We start from the raw sequence: 26,713 nt of genomic DNA, 5'->3' as shown, positions 1-26,713 counted from the left end.
AACTTCTCTATGCCTTTCCCCCTAATAGGCAAAGTCCTGCAAAAAGTAAAAGCAGACAGGACACGGGTCATCCTCATAGTCCCAGATGGGGCCCGTCAACACTGGTATGGGACCCTCCTACAACTCCTAGCAGCTCCCCCATGGAGGCTGCTGCTTTGGCCTGATCTCCTCTCCCAGAAAGAGGGGTGTCTTCTCCACCCCAACCTGGCCACACTTCACCTGACAGCGTGGTTGCTCTGTGGTTAGATGAGGAGGAAGGGAGGTGTTCGGAGAACGTTAAACGAGTTCTTTTGGAAAGATGGACATACCTAGCCAAATGGTCCGGGTTGTTTAGGTGGGCGGGGGAGTGGGGAACCTCCCCATCGTCCACATCGCTCCAGCTGATTCTTGTTTACCTCTTGTCCCTTAGTGCCCGCCTCCGTCAGGATGCATTTGGCAGCCATATCGGCCTTCCACCCCCCGGTACAGGGCCACTTGGTCTTTTCTCACCATATGAGCTCCCGCTTTTTAAAGGGCCTGGATCGTTCATTTCCACATGCCAGGCCTCCTGTCCCGCAATAGGATCTAAACCTAGTGTTATCCTGCCTCATGAGTCCTCCCTTTGAACCCTTGGCCACATGTTCCTGGTCCCACCTGTCATGCAAGGTAGCATTCCTTGTTGCTATCACATCAGCTCGTCATGTCTCGGAGTTTAGGGCCTTCACCTCGGAACCCCCGTATATGGTCTTCCACAAGGATAAGGTCCAGCTTCGCTAACACCCTGCTTTTCTCCTGAAGGCGGTCTCCGCCTTCCATATGGATCAGAAAATCTTCCTACCGGTACTCTGTCCTAAGCCCCATTCCTCCAACGAGGAACACCGCCTACACACGCTAGATGTGCGTAGGGCGCTGGCCTTTTACTTGGACTGTACCAGGCCGTTCCGGAAATCCTCGCAGCTGTTCATTGTGTCAGCCGAACGTATGAGAGGGCAACCGATTTCAACCCAGTGCCTTTCCTGCTGGATCACCCCGTGCATACACACGTATTACGACCTGGCAGGCATTCCCCCACCACCTATTGTTAAGGGGCATTCTATGAGAGCTCAGGCCTCATCGGCCACCTAAGCTCACATCCCTATCTAGGACATATGTAGAGATGCCACGTGGTCTTCTGTCCACACCTTTTCTTCGCATTATGTGATCGTCTCCCAAACATTGGATGACATCAGTTTGGTAGGGCGGTACTCCATCCTGGAAACCCTTAAACTCCTACCCACCTGCATCAAATATAGCTTGGAGTCACCTACTGTGGAATACACGAGGAATCACTCGAAGAAGAAAGAACAGTTACCTGTTCTGTAACTGGCGTTCTTCAAGACGTGTTGCTCAGGTGTATTCCACATTCCGCCCTCCTTCCCCTCTGTCGGAGTTGTCTGGCAAGAAGGAACAGAGGGTGTGGGGAGTGCGCAGCCCCCGTTATGGCGTGATATGTCGGCACCACTCCAGGGTTCGCAATGGTGCTCCCTCTGTACGGGTACTGCTAAGGGAAAAACTTCCAGCACTGGTGCACGTGGCGAGCACGCACACCTACTGTAGAATACACCTGAGCAACACATCTCGAAGAACACCAGTTACGGAACAGGTAACTGTCCTTTTCAGTTTGTATGTATGGAGAATATACAGTAGGGTCAGATTAATCCCTGTGCTTAGATACTATGGTAATGGGCGCCATGCAAAGCCTTGAAAGACTGTGTGTTAGTTTGTTGACTTCAGTTGATTCACTGTGCAAGATTCCAAGGGGTTGCAGTTTATCCTACCGAGGTAGCCATGCTGTTGGAGGCAAACATGATTGTGCTGCCAGCCCTCACTCTGTGGGTTCCACTAGGAAAGGCAGCCTGAAAGCCCAGACAGCTGAGGCTCTCTGGAAGATGTGTGGAATCAGTGCATATCCTTTCTGAACTGGTCCTGCATACTTTATATCGAGCTTGTTGCAACTCCCATCCTGGCATACCTACTGCTATCAGAGTTCCACAGAGAGACTTGCTGTGGTGGGAGTGAATCAAACCCTATGACTTCAATAAAAAAATTACTTAAGTCAATTAATTGATTTCAGTGGAGTTACAAGAATTAATTTGAAACAAGTACCAAAGACCACCTCAAAGGGCAACTTCCTGTCTTTGAAATATCCCTGTTTTCCAGGTCAGTTTTATTTGACTTGTCGTTAAAAGCCACCCTTACTAGGCAACCATTTTTCCTGGTCATTTGGTTGATCATTTAAAATGGGTTCCATGGTATAAAAGATAGATATACAATGAAGATGATACATCCTGTGTCTCTTCTGTTTCTGACTTTTTAAATTAGTTCCTTTAGTAGAACTTGATTTAATAGGCATAATATATTCAGCAAATGTAAATGTAAGTGTAAAGTCCTTAGCAAATTTGAATCAGTTAAAGAATGTCTAGATCTGGACAGATAGTTACTTTATTTAAATTACAAGAGTGTAGAAAGGTGGTTTTAAACCAGGGGTCCGGGGTCTCTCTGGGGGCTGCGAGCAGATTTCAGGGGGTCCGCCAAGCAGGGCCCAGGGCAGAAAGCTGAAGCCCCAACACATAGGGGTTGAAGCCCAAGGTCCTTAGCCCTGCCACCCAGAGCTGAAGCTGAAGCCTGAGCAATGTAGCTTTGCAGTGCGCCTGTGGCAGGGACCCCAGGCAATTGCCCTGCTTGCCACCCCCTATCGCCCGCTCTGGCTTTTATATGCAAAAAAACAGTTATTGTAACACAGGTGGGCCATGGAGTTTTTATAGCATGTGGGTGGGGGGAGGGACTCAGAAGGAAAAAGGTTGAGAACACCTGCTGTAGTGTCCATATCCAAAGTTCATTGAACTGAGCAGAAGCCTTTCCAATGACTTCAGTGAGCTCTGTATCAGGCCCCAAGTGTCCTTGATGATTTTTTAAAACAGAAATCTTAAAAGTAAATCTAATTTAACAGTAAACTCACTACTTACTGACAATAGCCAGTTAAGCTTTACAGCACAAAAGAAAAAAGAGTATCCCAACCTTCCAAAGTCATCACTGCCCTCATCAAAAGACCCTGTAAAGGAGGAGCCTGGACCAAGATGACCCACACAGCTTGCTTTGGAGAAGATGTAACACTCCTGTCTCTTAACTAAACAACTAAAATAAAATATTAACTTCCTCCTCTACTGACTTTGCTGCATTTAGGGTGAGTTTAACAATCTGAAAATCTTACATTATTATTATAATATATCCTGTTACTTTGTGTCCAGGCCGACTGGAAACTAATTATCCTCCAGAAAAACTCCGAGACAAGACAAGGGATACCAAAATGCATTACCAGATCTCAGAAGCAGACTTATGCTGTCAGGAATTCAAGGATCGAGAAAAACAGTTTGAAAAAGCTGGGCTTCGTGTTCTCAAGGTAAAGAGAGTGTCCTTGGTAAAAAGAATCTGAAGGAATCTTAAGGTATTAGACATTTGCAAGAACCTGGATGGAATTAAGGATTTTTTAAAAAAAAAGAACAAGATCAAAATCGATCAGCTCCTTATAATACTTGAATGTACTTAAGTGAAATTGCAAATGAAACCTAGCTTTATTGCTCAATTAAGATGACTGTTCAGAAAATGTTACAGCTGATCATTCAGAAAGATGCAGTTAAATCCTCATTTACCATTTTAGAAGGTACCATATGTTTGTTTTATATTTTGAAGCCTCAAGTGCTCAGTTACAGTGAATTCTCAGGGATCAAGAGGCTGATTCTGCTCCTGATATAGTCAGTAGTAGGGTCTAGGCTCTACTTTAATGCATGAAGGGAACATAAAGATGTACAGCATATACATGGAGAAATATAAGCCTTTCTAGTAGATACATTCTCTGTGGGAAGGACGGAGTATTGGCTAATGCAGCATTTTCTCAAACTAGGGGTCCTGACTCCAGTAGGGAGTGGGGGTCACAGTATTGCCACCCTTACTTCTGTGCTGCCTTCAGAGCTGAGCGACTGGAGACTGGCAGCTCCTGCCCAAGTGCCCAGCTCTGAAGGCAGTGCCGCTGCCAGCAGCAGTGCAGAGGTAAGTGTGGCATGGTATTGGGGAAGAGGGTGTTAGGTCTACGCTTTATTGGAGGGGGTTGTCACAGCCTGAAATATTTTCAAAGGGGGTCCCAGCAAAAAATGTTTGAGAACCCCCTGCATCAAGGTATTAAGAAGAATTTACTTGATGTACAAAGACCACCTCTCATGCTGCATTATAACTCTGATTAGGCTTCCAAACATGCACAGTATCTTGTCTCTAAAAAAGATTTCTTTGCAACCTTTAATGACTTTCCATTCCAGCAAAGCTCTAAGAATTTTCAAGGAGAATTTGGAGGCTTGGCATATAGCTGTCCAGAAGCTCAGGGTGAGGAGACACTTTGGAGTGAATATCCATCCATCCATGCATTGGATTCATTTGCACCTGACCTCAGACTCTGTGATTCAGTTGCAAAACCAGATGAATACAGTAGTCTGAATTTTCACCAAATAGCTGGAGAGTTTTCAGGAAAGAGAAGGCTCAATGCATCATTATCAAACTTAACAGAAGAAGACGTTTTAACAGGTATGGTAAAATCACATATATTAATCTCTAATTAAACTAAAAATCAGAATATCTGGAAGACTAGGTCATAGATTTTCTTTAAAATAGTTTTCAGATCAACAGATCATTTTAATTAGCTAATATGTAGAAAATTCTAAAATATTATTTGTGTTTTTAATGCAAGCAGGAGTTCCTAGCATTTTAAATATGTGCATTTTGGACTCTAATGGGCAATAGTTTTTTGGTTTTTTTTTTACATTATCATGACTTCTTTTTCTTTTGACAAAATATTGAAAGAGCACTAGTGCTCAGATTTCACAGAACTTCTACTTATTCCCACAACCTGTGTTTGAAATTCATTTAATAAACGTACCAGAATTATTTTTAGAAGTGTTGACAAATATTTTTAATAAACGTAGATCTAGGACAAAGGCAACCACGGGGCTGAAATTGTTTTCTCCAGTAGTATATTAGATTTAGCAGCCACGGAAGGCAAAATCCTGAGCCCATTAAAGTGAATGGGAGTTTTGCCACTGACTTCAATGGGATCAGGATTTCACCCAGACACTTTGTGTTCTCTGACATATATTTGTTAAGGCATCTATTTTATGCAGCATCCTATGCTTGGAGCCCCCTTCTTAGCTCTGCCTCCTACACCTACCCCTTCTCTGCTCGAGTGCTTTTGAAAACCCATTTCTTCAATGAAATTTAATGCATGTATTAATATTAAAATACCCTGTTAACCCTGAAGACATGCATTACTCACGGAAGAGACTATCCTTATTGTCTTCACTCTGTTCTTCCTCCCATCCTCTCCTTGAGTGTGCCATCTTTTCCTGTTTATTTTCTCATTTTAGATGGTAAGTTCTTTAAGGCATGGTCTCTCTCTTTGGTAAAGTGTAATGCATATCTATGGCATTTTAAAAGTAATAAATAATAGTAATTACTGATCTCTATCAGTAACTCTCCTTATACCATATGCCACAGAACCTTTTAAAAATCATGTCTCTCCTCCTCAGATATTCTCTCTGCCACCCTTACTCAGAGAGTGAAATCAATAAGATGACTTGCAAAGTCAGTTCCAAGTAGGAAGGATGGCAAAATCTGGCTCATTAATAATAATTACAATCTAATATTTTGATATTATGGGCCAAATTAAAAAAAAAAGCAGCAGCTGAGATTCTTGGACAAACCTGTTTTTTTCCTCATGCAAACTAATCACTAGCAAAATCAGTTTTGTTTATGTGAATTGGCAGCTTTGTGTGTGCAAATGAGACCAATGTATGTTTAAATATGAATGCACACATACATGTGACTTTGTTTATTAACCCCTAATTTTTGAAAATTTAGTCCCAGCCATATTCCTAATACATTCAGGGGCAAGGAGAGGTCCTGCTGTATACATAAATGTAATAACTGATTACAATTATTTTACATTTTGATCTCTTCATTGTCCAGTGAAGCTGATGAGATACCTAAGTAATTACACCAAAATCATCTATGAAAACCTGAGTAACTAACTGATATCTTGTTCATGGGCTGCTTAAGGCAAGCTGGCAGTGAACAGAGGAAACATTATTTGAAATGTGGTACACTGCTTTTATTTCTCAACCTTTGGGAATTAAGGTGATTATAAGGAACTTGTAAACAAACCTGCTGCTACCCCTCTCTTCCTGGGACAAGTCTGAGGTGCAGCTTAGTGGTTAGCAGTACTTCAGTAACTGTAAAGGAAATTGTCTAGTTGGAAGAGAAAGTTTTAACTCCAATAAACCAGATCTGTAGGAACCAATGACCTGCCGCCAGATATCCCATTGTCCTGAAAAGCACTGATTTCCAATTGAACAGGTTTCTGTAATATCAAGAACTGTCATATCAAATCCATATATAAAATGATGAAGCTTGATTAAAGCAAGAGGAGGTGATGTGCAGTGGTTTTGTTTTGGCTCTTGGCAAAAAAAGTTATTTTTAATTCACTATTCAGGAGCAGAAATAAAACAAAAACTAGCTCATGCACAAGTGCCTTGTGCATGTTCACAAAGCATAGCCTCATTAAAGAAATATGTTATGCAACTTCCATGTTTCAGAAGCTTCTACAAAGTCAAAATAGGCCTTAAAAGAACAGTGTGGGAAGAAAAAGTTTTATTAAATCTAAAAACACTTAGGGTGAATGCATCCAGTTATTTTTTTTTCTGTAGCAGATGAAGTTCCTAGCTTAGTTTTATGTTTTTCTATATTATATATTGTTAGGGACAAACAGAATCCTGTACGAAGGACTTATGCAAGATTAAGGAACAAATTTTTGAATATTTTGCTTTTAAAATTATTTGTAATTTTTAAGTGTAGACATTTTTTACTTACTTGAACATTAACAGTGTGTCCCTGGTGAAAAATTTCTAATTACATATTTATTGGAGAGTCTCAAATGTATTACTCATCTAATATAAAGAAACATTAAAAGCATGCCAAAGTGTTGCAGTCCTTAAGTATATCACAGATTGCTTTTGTAAATTAATTCTCAGTTTAAAGTCACAAGATGTTTGTGCAGCTACTTCTATTAATGGAATTTATTCTAAAAATAGTAATCTGTACAAATCTCAGTCTGGTTACAATCTTGTCATTCTTTGTACAGTAGCACACTTTGAAAAGCTACAGCCTGTTATTACTACTGAGAAAAAGCATTGCCAAGTCGGCACAACTATGGCATTGTTTTGTACTTAATCACTCACTCTTTTCTTATTTCCCCGCTTTCTTTCATAGGTTTAGCCTTTGCACAAGTTCCACAGCTCAAAAAAAGGCGACTAACATTTGAAAAAGCTCCTGGAAGAAGTGATGGACAAACTCGTCTTAAATTCTTTTGAATTAAATGTAGAGTCTTACTACAGACACCTTTTAAATGTGTGAAATGTTTCAGGGGAGCCATTTTAAATTATATAATTATTTCTGACCCAATTCTCTGGTCATTTTCATATATTGAGAAGTTATTGGGTTTAAGTTTTTGCATCTTTATTAAAAGGTTTGGGGTTTGGTTTTATAAACATTTTACCAAACAAGTTAGTTACTTAAATCTGGAGAATTACTAGGAAAAATGTCTATTTTTAGATGTAAATTAAGATAAATAAAAACATTTCCACTTTCACATACAGCCTTTTTATAATTTGTTTCCATATCTCATGAATTAATTTTAAAGAAACATATTGTCCTTTACACACACACAAAAAGGCAAATAAGCACCTGGAAGCTATACATTTAAACTGTTGGAGCTTCCTTGACCATTTCAGTGCGGGGATCTGGGTTTGCTCATGAGGGTAGGGTGCTGGGCTTTTGAACTTGCAGGAAAAAAGATCCAGAGGCAATTCTGGGCCAATAAGCCTAACTTCAGTACCAGGCAAATTGATTGAAACTATAGAAAAGAACAGAATTGTCAGACCAATAAACATGCTATATTGGGGAAGAGTCAACTTTTGTAAAATGCCTCAGCCCTTTCTCCCCACTTCCCCTGGCTCTATAAGACAACATGTGGAGAGTGATGCAGTGCAAGAGAATGCTGACAGGTTCTCTCTCTCTCTCTCAGAATTCAGCAGGGAGAATGCTGATGAAGCCAACCGTGCCCTGGTCCTGCCTCCTTCCAGCCTAGTCACACCCCTACAGTGAGCTTGTCTAGGCATTTTTGCATCAGTGTAAATCAGGGCTTGAAACCAAGGTAATTAACACCAGTATCCTCCCCCACCCCCTTAACACCAGTGTAGAACATCCATACCTGAGAACTAACCCCAGTGTAGCTAAAATGCAGTGCAAAAAATTCCTCATGTTGACAAGCGTGCCGTCCCAGCCCCACATTTTCCATGGAATTATAAGGGAGAAGCTCTTCTCATGGCTGTTTGTTACTCTAAGCAGAAATACTTCCCAATTAGTGCCTCTGTTCCAGAATCACTGGAATGGAGCATCAGGCCATATGTTTGTGTTTTAAAAGTAAGCAAGCTGCAACCAGGTTTGGAATGATCTACACCATTCCAAGGAAATTTCCCACAAGGCCCCTGAGGCCTCTCAACACTTCAAATGCTGCCAGTCCAAGGCCTATACAACTCTTTGAGTGGAGGCTGCTGCTGGCAGCGCTTACCCCAGATATTGGATGGCAACAAAAATTGCTGCAGCAGCCTGCTGCTGTAACCTTTAGGTTGAAATATTCCCACTTAATATTAAGTTGTTAAAGATGAGGGTGCAATAAAATGTAACTTAGTTTTCAGGGTCGAGCCTCTAGATTGGTCACAGGAAATCTATTTAGTAGAGGACGACTCGGTGACACTATACATGACACAACCAAAACTTTATTAAAAATTATGATTAGTTCAGCAAACAGGAATACAATTACTATTTACACAATACTGCAATTACACTGACACTAGATGATGAAGTGATGTGTCAGTGGGTGATCAGTCCACTGACAACAGAGTAAAGTACATCCTGGTATCTAACTATACCCTGTGGATATTAACTGAAGTTTTCTCCAGCTTAACAAAACTATTCTTTTTATACCCCATAATACTAATTAATATTAAACTGTCCTTTCCCACAATTACATTTCCACCATTTCTCATTGGCTTTTTACATTACGTTATTTAAATTAACATGTGCACCAAAGTCTTTCCCATTCCATCAATATAGACAGTATTTTACTAAAACATTTACAGTTCTCAAAAACATTTTTAAAGCCTTACTCAAAATAGTTATAACCAAAACATCACAATACCATAACCTTGGCTCATGTCCTTGCTAACTCTTACTTTCCCATAACACTCTGTCTCCAACTTATCTTTGACTTTTCTCACACTAGCTACTTCGATTTCCCAGACTCCTCTACACTTAGGCCCAAAACATAACTTCTACTTAAGTTAGTCTATTTCTTAACCCAAACAACACTATAGGCTACACTGCTCCGCCCACTCCACCAGCTTCCTCTAGTCCTTCTGATCCAGCAAAGCAGCTTAAACATGTCTGTAACTCTAAGCACGTGCCTAAATCCTTTTCTGGAGCAGGGTCCTTGTGAGTAGTAAGGATGCTCAGGAGTAGCAACAACCACATGCCCTTCCTTGGAGGTTGGAGAGGACAGGAGAAAAGAGACAGACTCTAGACCTCATTGAATAGGGAACTCAGATGAGTTTTTAAATGGACCAAGCAATGGGACTTTCACATTTTCTTCCTGCCCTGCCTAAAACATATTCAGCCTAACTGCCCCCTTTCTCAATTTCATATCATTGCTCCTAGCAATGCCCACTTACATCATATAGGATATACTTCCTCCAGTTTGTCTCTAATAAGCACCCCAGCATGAACACGGTATTCCAGGTGCCGGTGGCCTAGAGGCATAGAAAGGGGCACTATTATTACTGCTTCTACACATTTGCACTGGCTGTTCTTCTGCTATATCACATTACAAATTCATGTATTTGTATTGCAATCGTGCCTGTTAACAAACAGAACACAGCCTCATTGTGCTAGGCACTGCACAGGGTTGAGTCCCTGTCCCAAGGACCTTATCATCTAAGCAGATAAGTCAGCCAAAGAATAAGGTAAAGGGATATACAAGCAGATGGCCTGATCCAAAGTCCATTGCAGTCAAATGGGGCTTTCCAGGCCCAGACTCTGATTGTTTACAAACATATTAGTGCCATGATTATTCTTAGAGGGGGAACATGTGCCTGTTTAATGTTAGTGCCACAAATTATTTCTTGCATTACTTGTGTTCCAAGGTTCTCCATCATAAATTCTCTTCCCCAGACTAACATATTAACTTACAAGTTCCTCCACTTTTGTACTGTTCTGTTTTTTCTGTCCAGGTTTCTAATATCTTTAGATCAGATTCTATTGTTTCCTCTAGTGGTTCCAGAAAGTCCCATTTTCATATTACCAACAAGTTATATTTACATTTTTACTCCCTTTTCTAGATATTAATGAAGAAATCAAAGCAGACCTGGCTCAGCACAGATGCCTGTAGGTAAAACATTAGACACCTTTTCCTAATCCAGTACATCTTATTTTGTTTTTAGTCCCTCAGTCATTTCACAGCAAGGTTGAAATGTTCTACCTATCAACATGGGGCAGCACAATCCTCCAAAAGTCTAGGTTCAGAAGTGTGGGCTAGGGTCACACTGGAGGCTTGAAACTCAAGAGTCAGAATCCTGCAAGACATCCAGCGCAGAATATAAGATAAGTAATTTTCCCTTTTTCCTAATGCTGCATGCCCCACTATGCCAGGTCTTCCACTTGTCAGTCTTCTACACTAAGGACACTCTGGAACAAGGACTGCTTTTATTTTTGTGGACTTTTTAGCGCTCAGCCTAATGTCACTGCTAAACAATAGTAAAAAAATTGTAACATCAAATGTACCCTCAAGTGCTATACAAGAAAGAAGGAATACAGAGGTCCCTGTCTCAAGGAATTACAAATCTAAGTGGATTATGAAATTATGAAAGGAAGCTAGACAAAAAAAGCAAGTGATGAAGCTGTGAAATTTTACAGACATCTTATTACTTTTCTTGTCAAGGCTACTCCCAGTTTTCATTTTGAAAAGAATCATCAAAATGTAAACCAACTGCCAACAATGACAGCTTTTTCCTTAAAGAAGTTATTCTGAGTCCTTGACAGCCACTGAGTTCCTTCAGCACCCACCGGTATCACTCTCCTAATATTTTGAGTGCCAGTGCTGGAGAATCCACCAGGAGCCAATTTTTAAATCAAGGTTGGTTCTCTAAAAAATGTTCCAGTTCAAACAGGAATTATCCGGAGGGAAGTTCTCTGCCCTGCATTCTACAGGAAGCCTGTAGAATACAGACCTTTCTGGCCTCAGAATACATTTGGGTGAGGAGAGGTTTCCAGCAGAGGCACTAGCTGACATTGTTGGCTCCAGTAGAAGACGACGAAGAGACCTGGCCCCCATTCTTCATCTGAAAAGTTGACCTCTGTGAGCACTTGGTGATTAAAACAGCTATAATGCTGGAGAGACATATGGATCAGGCTGTGGGATGTAATTCCCTACTGCAGGAATGGGTGTAGCAATATATGGTTTGCAGAGGAATGTGTTTCAGCTCCAGAACGTCAGAGCTTGTTTTGTGGCCTCTGGTTTTGAGTATTTAATTTTTCAGACCCTAAAATATTTAAAGTTTAATGTAATAACTGGAGGTGAGGAACAGATGTCGCAGGATGCTTATACTTGCAGTTAAAAATCATCTTGACCTTAAGCTTTGACCGAGTACATATTCTGTATCTGAGCAAAATAAATAGATCACCAGAGACAGCAGTTTTGTTTTCAAAAGGAAAATGGGATCCTAGCTCTAAAGCAAGAATTCCTAGAAGTAAATATGCTGAACGATTTCCCCTTGCAGAAGTCCTGCCACAACAGTGACAATGCTACTAGCAGCTTTTAACTTAAAGTAGGATCCGAAATTGTTGTCATGCAAGTTGCCTGGGAAGGAGGGTTTAGAAAAGAGCTTTCCTATGTAACATTCAAAATCATTATCTTCTGTAGAACTGCAAACAAACCACCCTCCCCCTTACTTTACCCAGAATAGGAGGTGGATTTAAATAGACATTGCAGTCCATTCGCTATTTCTAGCCATTTCTGTGGTCACTTGACCAAACCACTCTCTTTCTATTTGCATCATAGATTTGGTAGTGTTTTTGAAAACTCTCCCCCAAACTCCTAAGCTCAGGAATATGTTGCTTCAGTGTAAGACTACAGCTCTGCAAAAAACTGTCGTAGATAACCACGGGGAAGGAAAAAATACAGCTTCTACTCCCTAGCCTTTATTTGTCTTTCACACATACAAAACTTTAATGTGACCATACAAGAAAAGTTAGACAGTACAGAACATTGACAGAGAGCCTACAGTGGGTAACTTTAAAAACAGATACAGGGATACACTGCCTTCAGCAGGCTAGGTGTGAAGGGAAGGTAACTTGCTGTCCGTATTCCTTGTATGCTGGCTCAGAAAAAGGGGAATTACAAAGCTAGCTGCTGCAACATCTTAAATAAAAAGGAAAAACCTCAACATCCAGTGTTAAACTATTAGTCTTTGGCTCTTTCTCCCCCCCCCCCCCCACACACTCACAAAGGCCCACACAGAGGCGTATTACAAAAAGGACGACTTTCCCCCTTTATTTAAATATTAAATGCTTTTAGCTTCTAAAAGAGATGCATTTTTTTAAAAAATCCCAGAATGTTAATACAGAATTCACTAGTGATTTTTTGGGCAACCCATGCTGTCCAACTCATCCTTTATGACTCTGTCCCTATTTTTCTGCCACTCATGCAGAAAACACCTACCTCCAGGCACCACACTGCACCTTTTTGTCTGAGTCTATCACCTTGCAGCCACCACCAACCCTCAACCAAGTCGAATGGTCACAGTTAAATGATAGACCCAAGTTATTGGTAATTTGCTTACTTCCCAGATGAAATACACCTGAGAACTGGCAAATTCCCTATCTTTCTATAGGCAACTGAGTTGTATCATACGAAAGGGAGGCACTGATAAGGAAGGATGGTCTTGTGATGGACCTGCTCCGTCACAAGCTCCCTAAATTTGGGCAAGTCACATTTTCCCTCTTGGATATCCGTGTGCACAATGGAGATCGCAGTATTTCCCTGCATTGCAGCAGCATTGTGAGGTGCAGACTAATAACTGTGAGATGTTCAGGTGACCTAAAATAGATAAGAACAGAAAGGAGCATGGTGGCTGGGAGTGGAAAGACGTATGCCTAGAAAGGGCATAAATTCTTTCCTGTAGAAGGAGGCAGAGTTCACACTGGCAGAGCATACACATAGGCACTAAACTGGTACGCTCCTTCTCTGTACCTCATCAGAATGAAGGTATTTGTGAAAGATTCAAGCTGAGATTTTCCAAGCTGCCTATGGGATTTGGATGCCCAGTTCCCAGTGATATTAATTGGAAATGAATGTTCAAATCCCTGAGTCCCCTTTGAAAATCTCACTCTAAGGAATCATACGCACCTTTCATATGAGATGCTCTGTACACATTTTTTCCTATAAGTTGGGTTTTGATGCCTTCCCTTATTCACACAAAGAAGTTAAACATCTATAACTACTGCTTTTCTATTAACAGGAGACAAACTTTTCTGGATTACTGCAGTAACCTATGCAGCCCTAAATGCCATGTAATTCATGAGCCCTCCTTCCCATGTCTAAATCAGAAAATCCTCCTATGAACAAACAATAAAATAATCCTTATAATAAAACAAAGGTCAAAGGCAGTAGGGAAAGAAATTTTATTTCCAAGCTTCTAAAAGATTAATACAAACACTGGAGAGTAAACAAAATGAAAAACTATTAAAAAAATAAGCAGTGTCTTGTAAAAGTGCTCTGTAAAAAACCAAAGGCACACAACCAACAACATTACACAACTCATTAAGCCTCTATGAGTGTATATTTCAACCCTTGATAATTCTGAGTGTGAACTCATTTTGCATTCATGTTTTTCTAGTGTTCTGTGAATATTGTTAATCAGATTTTAAACATGTTAAGAAAATTCCAACAAAGCAGTATCTTGAGAAACACAAATAAGAAAGACAGTAAACAAGTTGGACATTCTGTAGTGAATGTGTCATAAGAATCAAGTCTGTGCTACATACTGTCAGGCAATTTCTAAAAAAGACATCACATACCGATTTAAAGGCAGCTGCAAAGCAGTCTGAGTTAGCTCCCAAGTCATAAAAATTTAAAAACAAAACAAAAAACCTTTCCATTTGGCAACACTGTTCTCTTATTAAAACTGGGTTCTTGTGTATTTTAACATGCAGTCAGTGGGTGTCTGTTTAGAAAATGTAAATCCCAAGTGTGAGTGAGAGGAAGAAGCAATTTAAATGTGTAGAAAAATCCTTAATCCAGGCATTACAATTATTAAGAGGGGAAAAACTTATCTGGTAAAATTAAAATATTTTTTCCTTTCTAAAATGTAAACAACCTCATAATTAAATAACCTTGTGTAGTAACTATGGAAACAATGTTAACTCAGTTATTAAGAGTGCTTTCTTGTATAAAATACTTTACACATATTAGCAAAAGATCTAGTCAACTATCGATACACCAGAACAGATTGATAAATATCTAGGAGATCGTTTTGGCCACAGGAAAAGTAGGGCACAGAGATAGTGTTTTCTTGAGAAGGAAAGGCAGCTGTTATTCATTTCATGCTTGAAGAGAACTCTCCACTGACGTTCCCTACAAAAGGAAAAAGAGTTTTATTAAAGGCTGTCTTCGCCTTTCTTCTTTAATAAAGTCTTCTCACAAGCTGTAACACAGAAGCCTCTTCACTGTGGGTTAGGTTAAACTTGCCATTGATGGATGCTAACTTCCTGGAATTCTGTAAAATTTGTCCCCACCATTTTATCCTCATAAAGCAGTAGCAAAAGTGCTATGAAATATCGGTCTATTAGCAAAAGAAGAAAAACATAAAACCCAGTACCCGTTTATGGACTTCTGGAATGCTTGCAATAAATCATTTACTGGGCTCTTATTCCTCAAACAGGAGAAATATCCAGCATCTTGACAGGCCAATATAACCATAGGCTACTTTATTTCTTAACTCAGGTGGAGTTAAGTCCTAGAAACACATATACACAACTAGAATGGCAGCTTCATAAAAGGAACAGAATATGGAAGAGTCACTGTCATCCTAAATATCACATTTGCCGAGACACCTACGATTACTGAAAGAAAATATTTTTTCTGTTTGTGCATTTGACAGCATTTTGAACCATCAGCTGCACTTTTCCCCCCGTCAATTTCCCCTTTTTCACTCAGCTCCACAGAGGTGGGTTGGCTGAATGGTGAAGGTCGCAGGTTTGAGTCTTGCTCAGTCTCACACCGAAAGGCCACCTCCAGTTCACCCACCTGCAAAACGGTGCCTGATCCATAGAGTTTGAGTAACCAAAGATGGTCAGAGAGGATTCTGACCACACCACTCCTTTGTGTACCACTGGCTATGAAACGGACATGCCTTACCATGTCAGCCCGATGAGCTATTGGCTGCAGGAGCTTTTACTTTGACACAGCTCCAGAAGAGAAACATTAAAAAAAAAAAAAAAAAAAAAAAAAAGGAAAATGTGATTTTTAAAACCACAAAATTTGGCAGAGGGACAAAAATATCAATTAAACTGAATCGATGTCAAGTTGACAGTGTCCTCTAACAAAGAGCAAGTAAATGGGACTCTCATCGTTCCACCTGTCGTAGTAATTTACCCACCCTCCCTATCAGGAGTTATTACCTTATTTGTCACTTCTAAAGAATTGTGAGGATTGGCTGCTCCTACATTACACATGCTGACTGTGCTAAGTAAGATTTTTAGGCAAGACCTAGGGGCTTGATCCTGCAAAGAATTACTCACACCCTTGAAGTGCCAGGCCTGTCCTTATGACTACGGATGGGAATAAACACATAGGTGAGAATGCCTTTGCAGGACTGGACCCTAATGATTTATCTACACTTGGTTTTTTCCTTAATTTTCCTCACTGTTACTACCAGCAATGCAGGGAGCACTAGTGTAGACAGCATTCAGATGGCTGCTGGTGTGTGAACCACATTGTTTAGACCTGCTCAGAGCAAGTCAACGATGACAGTGGTTATCAGTCTACACTAGGCCCTCTGTTGCTGCCGTTTCTTATGGAGCTGCACCAGTTGTAACAATGGTGGGGAAAAGCCTAGTGTAGACACAGCCTAAGTGAACTGCAATACGACATGCAAGTTGAAGTGTTCTAACAAGCAGAGAGTTATTTAAATCAGTGCAAATGCTGCAGCCTCATTTGTTTCTTTCAAGCTGCCTGCAGCCTCTTTTGGGACTGTGTTAGTTAACAAAGACACTAACCAAGACAGTTCCATTTGATGCATTTCAATCATCAAGAGCTGAAGAGAGTTAACAGGTGTGAAGTAACAGGAAAAACGGTATGTTTGAAATGCGTTGTAAGAAAGACTTTAAATGGCATTAAACATGTTAAATGCTGTGCTTAAGTTAATTAAAAACTGGATGATCTGTTACTGGGTCAACAGAATCAACCATGTATGCTTAAGTTTACTGCACAGTCAATCCTTCCTCTAAATTTCCTTCCTTTCCCCAGATAACTGATCGTCTAAAATGGTACCTCAGCATGAATGCAATATCTGCCGGAAATCACTTCTTAGATAATATTCATTTCTAAACCACTGTGAATGTAATGTGAAGGCCATCTGGAGATGCAAGCATAGGGAGATGACTCAACTTTGGGGGAAGGGAAACTGGGTCCCTTACTGGACATTTTGGGTAGTACACCGTGCTTCTCTGGAGGGGCAGTTTCCTACTCTCTAGTGGAGGTAGCTGCCTTTTCCCTAGTCACTGCCAATGGAGGAATGGGGATTGAGAGCACAGCTGAGTAGAAATAATCTACAGTTACAGCAGGAGAAGATAAAAGCTAACTTGGAAGTGTGCCATCAACGCCTGTTGCCTTTGATCTCTAAACCCTTCCTAGACTCCAAAATGAAGAAGAGTCTTATCTGAAGTGCAGAGTATCAAACCGATTATGCACCCAACATCCTGCTGTTGCTGAAGACTCATTTTAAAAATAGCTACAGACACCGTATCCGCCAACAAGCAAAAAAAGAGAGGAGGGATGTCCAGAGGGAGAAACATGTTTTAACTCTAGTGCCCAGAGGGCCTAGGAATCCATTTGGAGGGCCAGGGTAGAAAAAAAGTAAGCACTTTGCTACAGAAGAGGTATTATTGATATGTATGTATGTAAGAGACAAAAAGAAAACCCAATGGAAACTGGTCATTTCTAGGGCTTGGGGTTTACAGCAGATAGCATATACGACTTTTGTCGCTACCCTACCTGACTTCAGAGTAAAGCACAGGATCTAGGCTCCCGGAAAGGATTGCTCCCAGCAGGAACACCTATTAGCAGGGCATCTTTGCAGGCATTCTGCATACAATACTGCTGAAGTTCTGCAGCTGCCTGAGAAACCTGTACAAGGAAAAAGAAACACTCATATACACAGGGGAAACCAGTTCATTCCCTGGCGTCTAGTAGATGGTTACTAAAAAGAGGAACTATTATCACAGAATGGGAAAGCAGCCAAGCCAGCTCCCAAAGCAAAAAGTGTTGATTAAAATAACCCAGATTCAAACACACAAAGCTCTGACAAGACAGACGTAGCATCAATGAGTATTTTCAATTCTCAGCCACAGCAGCATGTGGAATGTAGGTGTTGGTGCCACAGAATTCGGTTCCATTGTGCCACAGAGCAATTCAATTTTCTTGTGTAGTTTATTACAAAATAGGCACATAGCCAGGGCCGCTGAGAGCAGTTTCGGGCCCCGGTAAAAAAAATGTTTTGGGCCCCCCAGCAAGGATGGACCAGATAAACAGGGCTGGGGAAGCCGGGCCCTGGGCCCTGGGCCCCCTTCCAGACCGCCAGGCCCTGGTAATTTGTACCGGCCTCCCCCTGCACCTCGTCAGCCCTCCACATAGCAACGTACACAGTGCTTCCCACCATGGAAAACGTTCCTATCCCAAAGAGCTTACATGCTAAATAAGAGAAAACAAATCAGGCGAGACGTAGGATAGCAGCCGGGGCAGAGTGAAGGGCTTAAAATTTGAACCTCCCTTAAAAAATGTAATTTAGGTCAAAATTATCAAGGTGCCTAAAGTTAATCTCCTAGATCTAGATATAGGCACCTGAAGAGGAGTGGCCCGATAGGTCTGAAGCAAGCTCAGGAGACAGAAGATATTGAGGAGCCTAAGGCAACCATGCTCCCCTCTTAGATAGCAGGCTGGTTAACATATGCAACTTTTGGAGCTAGACACAGAGAGATCCAGGAATCAGACAGCGAGGATGCAGACAGCAGTGTGGATCCAGGAAACATTTAAGGATGGGGTGTCTGTCTACCAACGTGGTAGGATTTTAGTCAGCCGAAGGGCACTACTGGAGAACACTAACTGGAATCCCCAATCACCAAGTATGACATCCTCACCTGAAGCCACACACCAGGCCTTTTTCTTAGCTCAGGGAATATAGCTCTCCCTCCCTGTGCAGCGCCCCAGCACTCCCAGAAGAGGGGACTGTAGGGGTTTACTTGCTGGATTGGGACAGGGACCTCAACGTCCCCGTTGCCATGAATGGACCATCCACAGGGCCATCCTTAGGATTTATGGGGCCCTATTCAATATTATTAAACTGGTGCCCCATACCCGACGTCAGCCCGGGCTCGCATGTGTATTTTAGATAAGGGTGGTCTTTTGAAGGATTTACTTTAAAAACTATATGTCTGAAGATCCAAGCATTTAAGGCTAAAGATGAATTCTCAGACTGCGCATTTAAATATCTATGCAAGGATTTTTAGAGATGTGATTTTATAATCTTCAGCAACACACTAATGAAATATTTTTATGGCAAGTTTTATTACAGTAATGCACAACTGCCCTGGTCAGGAAATTCAGAAACTGACAGTAATATCTGGGTTTGTCAAAAATCTGTTAAATGGCTTCATTACCACTTGAATGGCTCTAACAGTTTCAGTGTTGAGCTAATAGGTCTGGCAAGCTGGAGAGTTTTTCACTTTTAAAGTACAAGATCCCCTCCAGAGGAAGATTCACTAGGCTGCAGCAGCCAGCTGTGGTGAGTGCCTGCAGGAAGGGTCAGAACAGGGATAGGAAGAGGCAGGAGGGTGAACACTAAGACCCACAGGTGCCCCAAATTTTTAGGTGCCCTACACAGCCACCTATGCTGCATATGCCTAAGGATGGCCCTGACCATCCATCCCTAGGGCCTAGTGAGCTTGCTGCCATTCTCAGAATGTCAGATCCAGCAGCATTCCCAAGCACACGGTGTGGCTTTTCTCTGCCCTTTTCCTCAGTTCCCTTTTTGGGGCCTGTTCTATTCATTGCCAGCCACCACCCCCTACGATATTAATTTTTCTGAGTATCTCGTCCCACCATGCTGTTTTCAGAGCCTCAGAAATGCCTGAGGCAGCCTCACTCAAGAGGCAATGGTAGAAGAGACTCTGCATCTCAGCAGAAGTAGACTGACTGACTGCCATTCTCCCTGACCCTGGAGCCTCCCCTTCTGGAATGCCTGAAGGGTTTCTTATTCTTTCTTGGGACTGGATTCATCATTTCCAAACCACGCCATTCTCTGGACCACAGCACCAGTCGCTACTGAGGAGCCTGAAAACTGGACCCTTTCCTGTTGTGTGACCCTGCACCCAAAGAGCTCATTGGTGTATTTGAGTGCCAGATGCCAATACCGAAGTGCAGAAGATAAGGGCAGGGCTACACAATGCTCTGCTATGGAGTAATTAGCAGAGTGTGTCCTCGATATGCCATATTGTATGGTGCTCAGCACCACTCTGCAGCCTTCTTCTGCCTAGCTTTGCCGACACGGGCAAACTTTGCAGCCAGCCGATGAGCAAGGAGCCATATGTATCCTACTGCTATTGATAACTATGTCTGAAGGAGGTGCACACCTTGCGTGCTGCAGCTGTGCAGTAGCAGTCTATGTGACACAGGTTAGTACTGTGCAGTAGCAGGGCCTTCTGTCATTATTGCTTGTGCGCGCTCCATGCAAGCCAAATGTACGTTTTTCCCCTCACTCCCTAATCTATCATATTTCAGCATATGGCAATAAGTGCGCTCAGCCGAGCAACTCCCCTTTGTGCATGTCCCTGTGTGTAGGTATCACTTTCAGACCAGGCTCCTCCTTTGGGAGAGTCTTGCTCCGTGGGCACTCATCTGGAGAGAAAGGCAAAAACCCTACCAGAGCGTGCAACCGCGAGGGTGGATTTCCCTCTGATAATTCATCATATACTCTGAACAGCCAAAAGAGAGCTCTCTTTTCCCCCAACACAGCATCCACCTCAGCATCTTTTAAAATCCACCTGCATGTCGTTTCATCATTATATTCTATTCCTTGGGGTTTTCTCTTGTTATGCCTATTTTACTGGTCTGTGATCAAATTATCTTGCTAAGAGAAATTTTTTTTAATCTGACTTTTTTTTTAACAAGTCCAACAAATAAAACCAGAGAGCCCAATAAAGAAACCAAACATCCTTCCAACAAAGAACAAGAGTGGAAATTTCTGCCTGATGGGAGAATGTTATCGAGAATTGATAACAGAACATTGGAATGGAAATGATTAGGCACCCTCAACTGTAATAGACAATACCGCACTGCTACAATACAGAAGAACTGTGCTCATTTGTACTATTGATCAGGCTATTCGTTGCAGATTCCCAAATGTAATGAATGAACATGCAAGCAAACAAACGAGAAACTATAATCCCTGTTACTGAATCAGTCATTTTAACTAATATTGTTTAGTTTTAATTACTGATGAGCCTTCTTGGTTTTAGTAGTAAATGTACTGGAGAGAATGGTGCGTTGATGTTAAAATACTATCTTACTTTCATCATGTAATTGTACAGGTCAGGGATTTATGCACTTGCCACTTTCACTGCGAAGCAGATGAGGACAAATTGAGAAACAGCTCAGACTAGATTTTTTTAGTTATAAAATAGGTGCCTATATGGCCACAGTTTAAAGTACTGGAGCAGTATTCAAATCTGATTTCAAGATAAGCCTGTGTTTTATTGAACTGGGCAGAGTAAGGCTGTGTGCACACTTGCGGTGATGAGAGAGGAGGAAAATACTGAACGCAAATTAATTTTACTTTATTGTTTTACAGCCTGAAACAGGGTTGGACTTTGCACATAGCTAGAAAGAGTTCCTTTATCAAAGCAACTGTGGAACATGGAATTCTAAAATGATCACCAGCTATAAAACGAGGCTTTTTGTTGAAAGGATTTTATAGAAGAAATAATGATAAAAACAAACATACACATATCTAGGAATTGGCAGGCATCATTACAGCCTCTCTATTCAAGTCTAATTGGAAGTGGGTGAGATCAGCAGATTTGGGGTTTAAAGGTTATCATGTTTATGGATCAGCAAAAAGAATTAATGAGGTTCTGCTATATTATTCATTATAGCCTTTTTTCCTGGGAAATGCTCTCCTGCCACACTGATGAGTTGGATTGGCAGGCACCCCACATGCTGCATCCAAGGCTCAGAACCTGTCCCCAAAAGTACATCATTCAGTCACTCTCTCCCAGTCCTTTATCAAAATACCTCAAACTGAAGACAAGTAACCCCCCGTGCCCCGTGGAGATAAACACAGGTTAGCCAGCAGGGACTGCTTAAGCATCTCTCCTCCCCATAGCCTTCTCGATGAGACTTCCATGCCAGCTGTTTGCTACATTCTCCTCCTAACATAAACAGAAGCCACCACAGCTGAAGGTAGTTCCCTGGATGCCAGATCAGCAGACCACCACCCGGGTACCAAGTTGTGCCCAGAACCACCAGCCCCCCCGACAGTCTTGTTGAACCTACAATCAGGGGTGGCTCCAGGCACCAGCACGCCAAGTGCATGCCTGGGGCGGCAAGCCATGGGGGGCACTCTGCTGGTCGCCCTGAGAATGGCAGGCAGGTTGCCTTCGGCGGCATGCCTGCCGAGGGTCCGCTGGTCCTGTGGCTTCGGCAGACCTCCCGCAGGCGTGCCGCCGAATCCGCGGGACCGGGGACCTCCCGCAGGCAAGCCGCCAAAGGCAGCCTGCCTGCCGTGCTTTGGGCAGCAAAATACCTAGAACTGCTCCTGCCTACAATCGCTGTAAGAAGACCCTTTTTTGACCCAGCCAGGTAATGAAAGCCCGGTCACAGAACTCCAGCCCTGTCCCAACCTACTGATCCTTGCAGTGCAGCCAGGCTGGGGAGCACTGATCTGCCCATGCCCAGGTCAGCTGAACAGAGCAGCTGCTCAGTTTGTGCTGCCCAACGCAGACAAGCCAGTTACAGGACAGGACAGAAGCAAACCATCAGCCTAGACCAACAGCATCCCTGGGTTCCAAGCCCTCACAGCTGCTTCCATCAGTGGCTCCCCCCACCCCAATCTCTGCAGATTTAGTAGTCAAAGCCCTTTCCTCTTCTCTGGGTGCATGGCCCTCTGCATGCATGGGCTGCTGCTGTTGGAGATTGGCACAGGGTGACGAGGTAGCAAGTGTGAAAAATCGGAACACTTTTTTTCTAGGGGGGGGGAGAGGGAGGGAGGAAGGGTACAGTTTCTTAGGTAAGACAAAGCCCCTACGGTGGGGACAGCTGGTCACCCTAGACTGGGTGGTCGGAGCTAGTAGTGGTGGCCAAGTGCCTTTACCCTCGCGCTCCCCAAACACACACCCTTGATCCCAACCACAGCCACGCTGCTCGCCCACTTTTCTTGCCACTGGCCTCCGATTTCGCAGCGGGCCACCAGAGGCGAGCCCAGCTCACCCCGCCCCGCCCCTTTGCGGGCCAGCAGCGCCCTGCCTGGGGCTCTCACCTTGATCCTCTCCACCCCCGCCTCCAGCTTGAGCTGCTCCACCAGCCGCTGCATGCTGCTCAGGCTGGCGTTGGAAGACATGCTGGCGGCGAGCTCGGCAGCCCCGAGAGACGCGGGGCAGCAGGAACTGAGCTCAGAGGGGGAGGAGGCGGCCCCGCCACGGGCTCGCAAGGAGCAGGCGCTGCCCAGAGCACCATCTAGAGGCCACCGAGCCAGCCGCGACGTGGCGCAGGGCCCGATCCTGCGGGGCCTCGCGTGCCCCTGCTCATACGTGGCCTGGCCCCGGGGCGTCACCGCTCGCCTAGCAGTTCGGATTGTAACTACCCCGGAAGGTTTTGTGGGCGTGCAACGTTATCAACCTGCGGACCCTTGGGAGGGTCGGCAGCCGGCTTGCGAAGTTATTACACGGATTAATATTGCATTGCTTGGGTAGCCCGCTTTCTGTGCTGCAGCCGAACCGCCTCCTGTCTTCCAAAGCTCCGGGCTTCTGCTCAGACTTAAATGCTGGCTGCTCTTGAGGAAGGAGAACAAAAAGCTTCCTTAATTAACCAATGCCCAGAAAATGGGAGGCTCCTCTTTGTTCTAGCTGACTGTAAACGCAGGACAGTGGCCCTGCCTTAAATGGGTTTATCAGAAGAACAATGTAGCAGTGGCTTGTTAGAAGTGTTGTAGGATTCCTTTTGCATTCACGTGCCGTGGTTGCCCTGGGATATTTTCGTTAATATGAGTGTAAAAAACATTCTCCTTATTTGCTATGCACCAATAGTGTTCATGGAACTGTTTGAAATAAAATCAGGAAAACAGGGTCCCTGGCCTGAAGATATTACAGCTTCAATCCTTAGGCCTGTAAAGGGATCCAGCCATACATGTGAATAGTTGCCATTGATTGAAAGCCCGTTAAATAGGAGCCTTGGAGTTAGCTTCAGGGGTTTGGATTAGACTTCTTTTTTTGACTGTGTAGAACTAAACTCACAGAGGTTTGCTCAAATGGATCTTTTCAGGATCTGGGCTTAAGTACATTTGGTGTAGAACAGTTGTACTGCAACCATTAGAATTAGCTAAATTCTCCAGACAACAGATAAACAAAAATATAAATACTGACCCTACTCAGTGACCAAACCTGCAAAGTCTTTAGATTAATAAACATTAAAAAAAAAAACCTAGCTATACAGCAGTTACAAATTGTCACCTACAACTAGAACTTACAGACTCACAGACTTTAAGGTCAGAAGCAACCATTATGATCATCTAGTCTGACCTCCTGCACAATGCAGGCCACAGAATCTCACCCACCCACTTCTATAACAAACCCCCAACCTATGGCTGAGTTACTGAAGTCGTCAAATTGTGGTTTGAAGACCCAAGCTGCAGAGAATCCTTCAGCAAGTGACCCGTGCCCCATGCTGCAGAGGAAGGCGAAAAACCTCCAGGGCCTCTGCCAATCTGCCAGAGGAAAATTCCTTCCCTACCCCAAATATGGTGATCAGTTAAACCCTGAGCATGTGGGCAAGACTCACCAGCCAGCACCCAGGAAAGAATTCTCTGTAGTAACTCAGATCCCACCCCATCCAACATCCCTTCTTGCAGGTACTAGTGTTCAAACGTTACAGACTATCCCAATATATGAAGAAAAATCAAACCACGGAAAGGCATCCAGTTCTGCACTACTACCCATTTTTAGGCCTGGATCTACATGCATAGACACTGGTGTCTGTACAGAACCTCATTGAAGTCAAGTGAAAGGGTCTGTCTACACTAATCCAAATGCAGGATCAGAGACTTAGGGCTGGTCTACACTAGAAAGTGAGGCCAGTTTAACTACATTGCTCCACACAGAGAAATGTCATGCCCTGTATAATGTCATTAAGTCAAACTAAACTCTGATGCAGTGGAGACACCACTAGGGCAATAGAAGAATTCTTCCATCAAAGGCGGTACCACCTCTCACAGAGGTGGATTTACCACAGTGACAAAAGAAACCCTTCTATTGCTGTGATGAGTGTCTACACTACAGCGGCACAGCTGCAGGTGTGCTGCTGTAGTGTTTCTAGTATAGAGCTAAAGCCTGGACTACAATACACCGTTTTGTTGGCAAAAAGGCAACTTTTGCTGACAGAACAGTGGAGGTGTACACACTATAATGCTACTTTTGTCACCAAAACTCTGTTGTTTTGCCGACAAAATAAAACCTCCTTGATGGGAGGCATAGAGCTTTTTGCAGCAAAGTTAAAGTGACAAAGTGTCAGTGTAGACGCTGCCATTTCGCTATGTTGCCATAACTGGCCTTCCCTATTATCCCACAATGTCCACCGTGACTGCTCTGCTCACTGCTTTGAACTTTACTGCACTACATACAGCTATGCAAGCATGTGCCCCTCCCCTTTCAAAGCTCCAAGAAATTCTGACAGTTGAGCATGTGGTCGCAAAACAGCAAATCATTAACCTGAAATCCTGCTCCCCCTGGGCAATATGAGCAGCAGGCAGGCTGCTGCTGAGGGGGAGAAACGACTGCTGTTCTGTGGAAAGCCAGAGAGGGAGGCGATGGCTGATGGAGGTAGGGTGACCAGATGTCCCAATTTTATTGGAGCAGTCCTATTTTGGGGTGTTTTGCTTATATAGGCTCCTATTACCCCTCACCCCCTGTCCTAATTTTTCACATTTGCTGTCTGGTCACCCCAGATGGAGGGGGTGTCCCCAGCCTCAGGACTGGTTGCTTCTGGCCTCTGTCTGAACTTAAAGCGACAGCATGCTGCCAACACACTCACTCTTCCCCAACACACACACTGTCTCTCTCACATACACACTCCCCCAACACACACTAGTCTTTGTCTCACACACACACACACACCCCACATACACACTCCCTGTCACACACTCTCACCCCCCACCCTTCAGGTGAAAAGCAGCTGGCAATCTAGTAGGATGCCCATGGAAGATGGGATTGAGAAACCTACATCACGTGATGCTGTATCTGCCCCATGAGGCATTACAAACCTTTCCCAAAGCACCCTGCGGCTAGTTGCACAGTGGGATAGCTACCCACAGTGCACTGCTCTCTGTGTCGATGCAAGAGCTGCTAGTGTGGATTTACTCTTCTGACACAAGGAGCGTAGTGTGGACAAGCAACAGCAGTTTCAATAAAGCGATTTAATTAAAGTGACACAACTTTTGTCAACAAAACTCTGTAGTGTAGACCTAGCCTAAGGTTGTCTGCTCTTTAGGCCAATGACTGTTTTCCTCTGCATTTGGAAAGCACCTTGCACAATAACCATCTTGCTAACTCTTAGGCTATGTCTACACTACCCCCTGGATCGACACTCCAGGGATCAATGCACCAGAGTTGATTTAGTGGGTCTAGTGAAGACCCGCCAAATTGACCACAGATCACTCTCCAGTCACCCCGGTTCTCTACCCCAAACGAGAAGCGTACAGTAACTCCTCTCTTAAAGTCCTCCCGGTTAATGTTTCATTGTTGCTGATCAGTTAGGGAACATGCTCGTTTAAAGTTGTGCAATGTTCCCTTCTAACATCATTTGGCAGCCGTCTGCTTTGTCTACTGCTTGCAGGAAGAGCAGCCTCTTGCACCTAGCTGGTGGGGGAACCAGGGTGGACCAGCAGCCCTCCTATCAGCTCCCCAGTCCTCTAAGTTCCCTGTGCAGCAGCCGCCCAGCAGGCTATCAATTGCAGCTGTCCCTCTTCCCCCACTGCCATGTGCTACTCCTGCCCTCTGCCTT

The 26,713-nt window shown here is 43.3% G+C and overlaps 2 protein-coding genes across 2 annotated transcripts in view; one reads left to right on the top strand and one right to left on the bottom strand.

Annotated features, from left to right (window-relative positions):
- The window catches only part of SHOC1 (shortage in chiasmata 1), a 123,761-nt gene extending 116,334 nt beyond the window's left edge, over positions 1–7,427 (top strand). The window contains exons 33-35 of the mRNA XM_050943022.1: positions 3,267–3,418; positions 4,329–4,590; positions 7,327–7,427. Of these exons, the coding sequence (XP_050798979.1) occupies positions 3,267–3,418; positions 4,329–4,590; positions 7,327–7,427 (515 nt within the window). The remainder of the gene's footprint in view (positions 1–3,266; positions 3,419–4,328; positions 4,591–7,326) is intronic.
- Positions 7,428–13,836: 6,409 nt separating this feature from the next.
- On the bottom strand, positions 13,837–23,157 carry GNG10 (G protein subunit gamma 10). The gene is made up of 3 exons (XM_050943256.1): positions 22,980–23,157; positions 17,444–17,575; positions 13,837–14,803 (listed from the first exon to the last, which is right to left on the bottom strand). Exons 1-2 carry the CDS (start codon positions 23,058–23,060, stop codon positions 17,450–17,452), a joined length of 207 nt encoding a protein of 68 aa, XP_050799213.1. The 5' UTR covers positions 23,061–23,157; the 3' UTR covers positions 13,837–14,803; positions 17,444–17,449.
- Positions 23,158–26,713: the final 3,556 nt, after the last annotated feature.

The sequence above is a fragment of the Gopherus flavomarginatus genome, chromosome 3 (assembly GCF_025201925.1).
Source record: "Gopherus flavomarginatus isolate rGopFla2 chromosome 3, rGopFla2.mat.asm, whole genome shotgun sequence".
In the NCBI taxonomy this organism is placed as follows: Eukaryota; Metazoa; Chordata; order Testudines; family Testudinidae; genus Gopherus; species Gopherus flavomarginatus.
Note: the sequence above shows the minus strand (reverse complement) of the source record. Positions and strands in the feature narration are given on the sequence as shown.